The 1130-nt window shown below is 53.6% G+C and overlaps 1 protein-coding gene across 1 annotated transcript; it reads left to right on the top strand.

Moving 5' to 3' along the window:
* Positions 1-550: 550 nt before the first annotated feature.
* On the top strand, positions 551-976 carry ACA1_307140 (uncharacterized protein; the record flags this gene model as incomplete). Its single annotated transcript, XM_004338453.1, has 1 exon — positions 551-976. One exon carries the CDS (start codon positions 551-553, stop codon positions 974-976), a length of 426 nt encoding a protein of 141 aa, XP_004338501.1.
* Positions 977-1130: the final 154 nt, after the last annotated feature.

The raw sequence follows: 1130 nt of genomic DNA, 5'->3' as shown, positions 1-1130 counted from the left end.
GAAGAGTTCTCTCAATCCCAGTCAGACCAACAAATTCCTGGGCCACATTGTGGACACCATGGGTGAGCCCTGATATTGGGTACCGCTCCAGAAAGCCCACAACCTGGCCCATGACATTGATCACCTCATCAAGGCAACAGCCAAATCAACCCCAGTTCCAGCACATCAGGTTGCATCTGTGGTGGGTCACTGCATCTCACTCATGAGAGTGATCCTTCCAGTGAAGCTGCTGATGCACAACCTGTTCCACGACCTTGCTTGCCAATGCAGCTGGGAAGACAAGATTCCTCTGTCTCCCCCTGCAATCAACAACCTGCATGAGCTATGAGTGGGCCTCTCCATGTGGAATGGGCATGTAGCCCTGTGTTGGCCCCCTGATGTAGTGCTAGAGTCCAACGCCTCCCTGAGTGGTTGGGGGGGATGTATTTGGGATTTGAGGTGTACAGCTGTGGGCTGGTGGAATGACTCCAGCTGACACATCAACAAACTTGAGTTGAGAGCAGTCAAGAATTCTCTCTGCACACTGCTCCCTCACCTCCACAGACAGAGCATGCACCTGCTGTGCAACAACATCACCACAGTTGTGTACATGAACAAGTTTGGTGGCTGCAACATTTGCCTCAATTGGGTGATGAAGAAGATCTTCAACTTCACCCAGACTCATGGCATCACCCTGTTGGCCAGACACCTGCCCAGCGACCTCAATGGACAAGCAGACCAACTCAGCTGTCTGCTTCCCCAACACAAGTGGAGTGTCCACCTGTCCATCTTCCAAGCCCTCAATTGCTGCTGGGGTCCACACTTGGTGGACTGCATGGCCTTGAAGAGCAATGCACTCCTTCCCCAATTCAACTCAAGGTTTTGGGAGCACAACATGGAAGTGGTCAACACCCTGCTTCAGCCATGGCAGGGTGAGAACAACTGGGTGGTTCTGCCAGTTGTGCTGCTGCTGGTGATTGCTCGCCTACTCTGTTGACAGCAAGCTGATGCAACAATCATTGCACTGGCGTGGCCAGGGAGGCAGTGGTGCCAGGATCTCCTGGACCTCTGCGCCAAGCCACCACTCCTGCTACTGCACCTGGCGCCACTGATTGAGCACCACCAAGCCATTCCAGAACCCCTGTGTTGTG

Source organism: Acanthamoeba castellanii, assembly GCF_000313135.1.
Source record: "Acanthamoeba castellanii str. Neff unplaced genomic scaffold scf7180000083670, whole genome shotgun sequence".
Classification (NCBI taxonomy): domain Eukaryota; phylum Discosea; order Longamoebia; family Acanthamoebidae; genus Acanthamoeba; species Acanthamoeba castellanii.
Note: the sequence above shows the minus strand (reverse complement) of the source record. Positions and strands in the feature narration are given on the sequence as shown.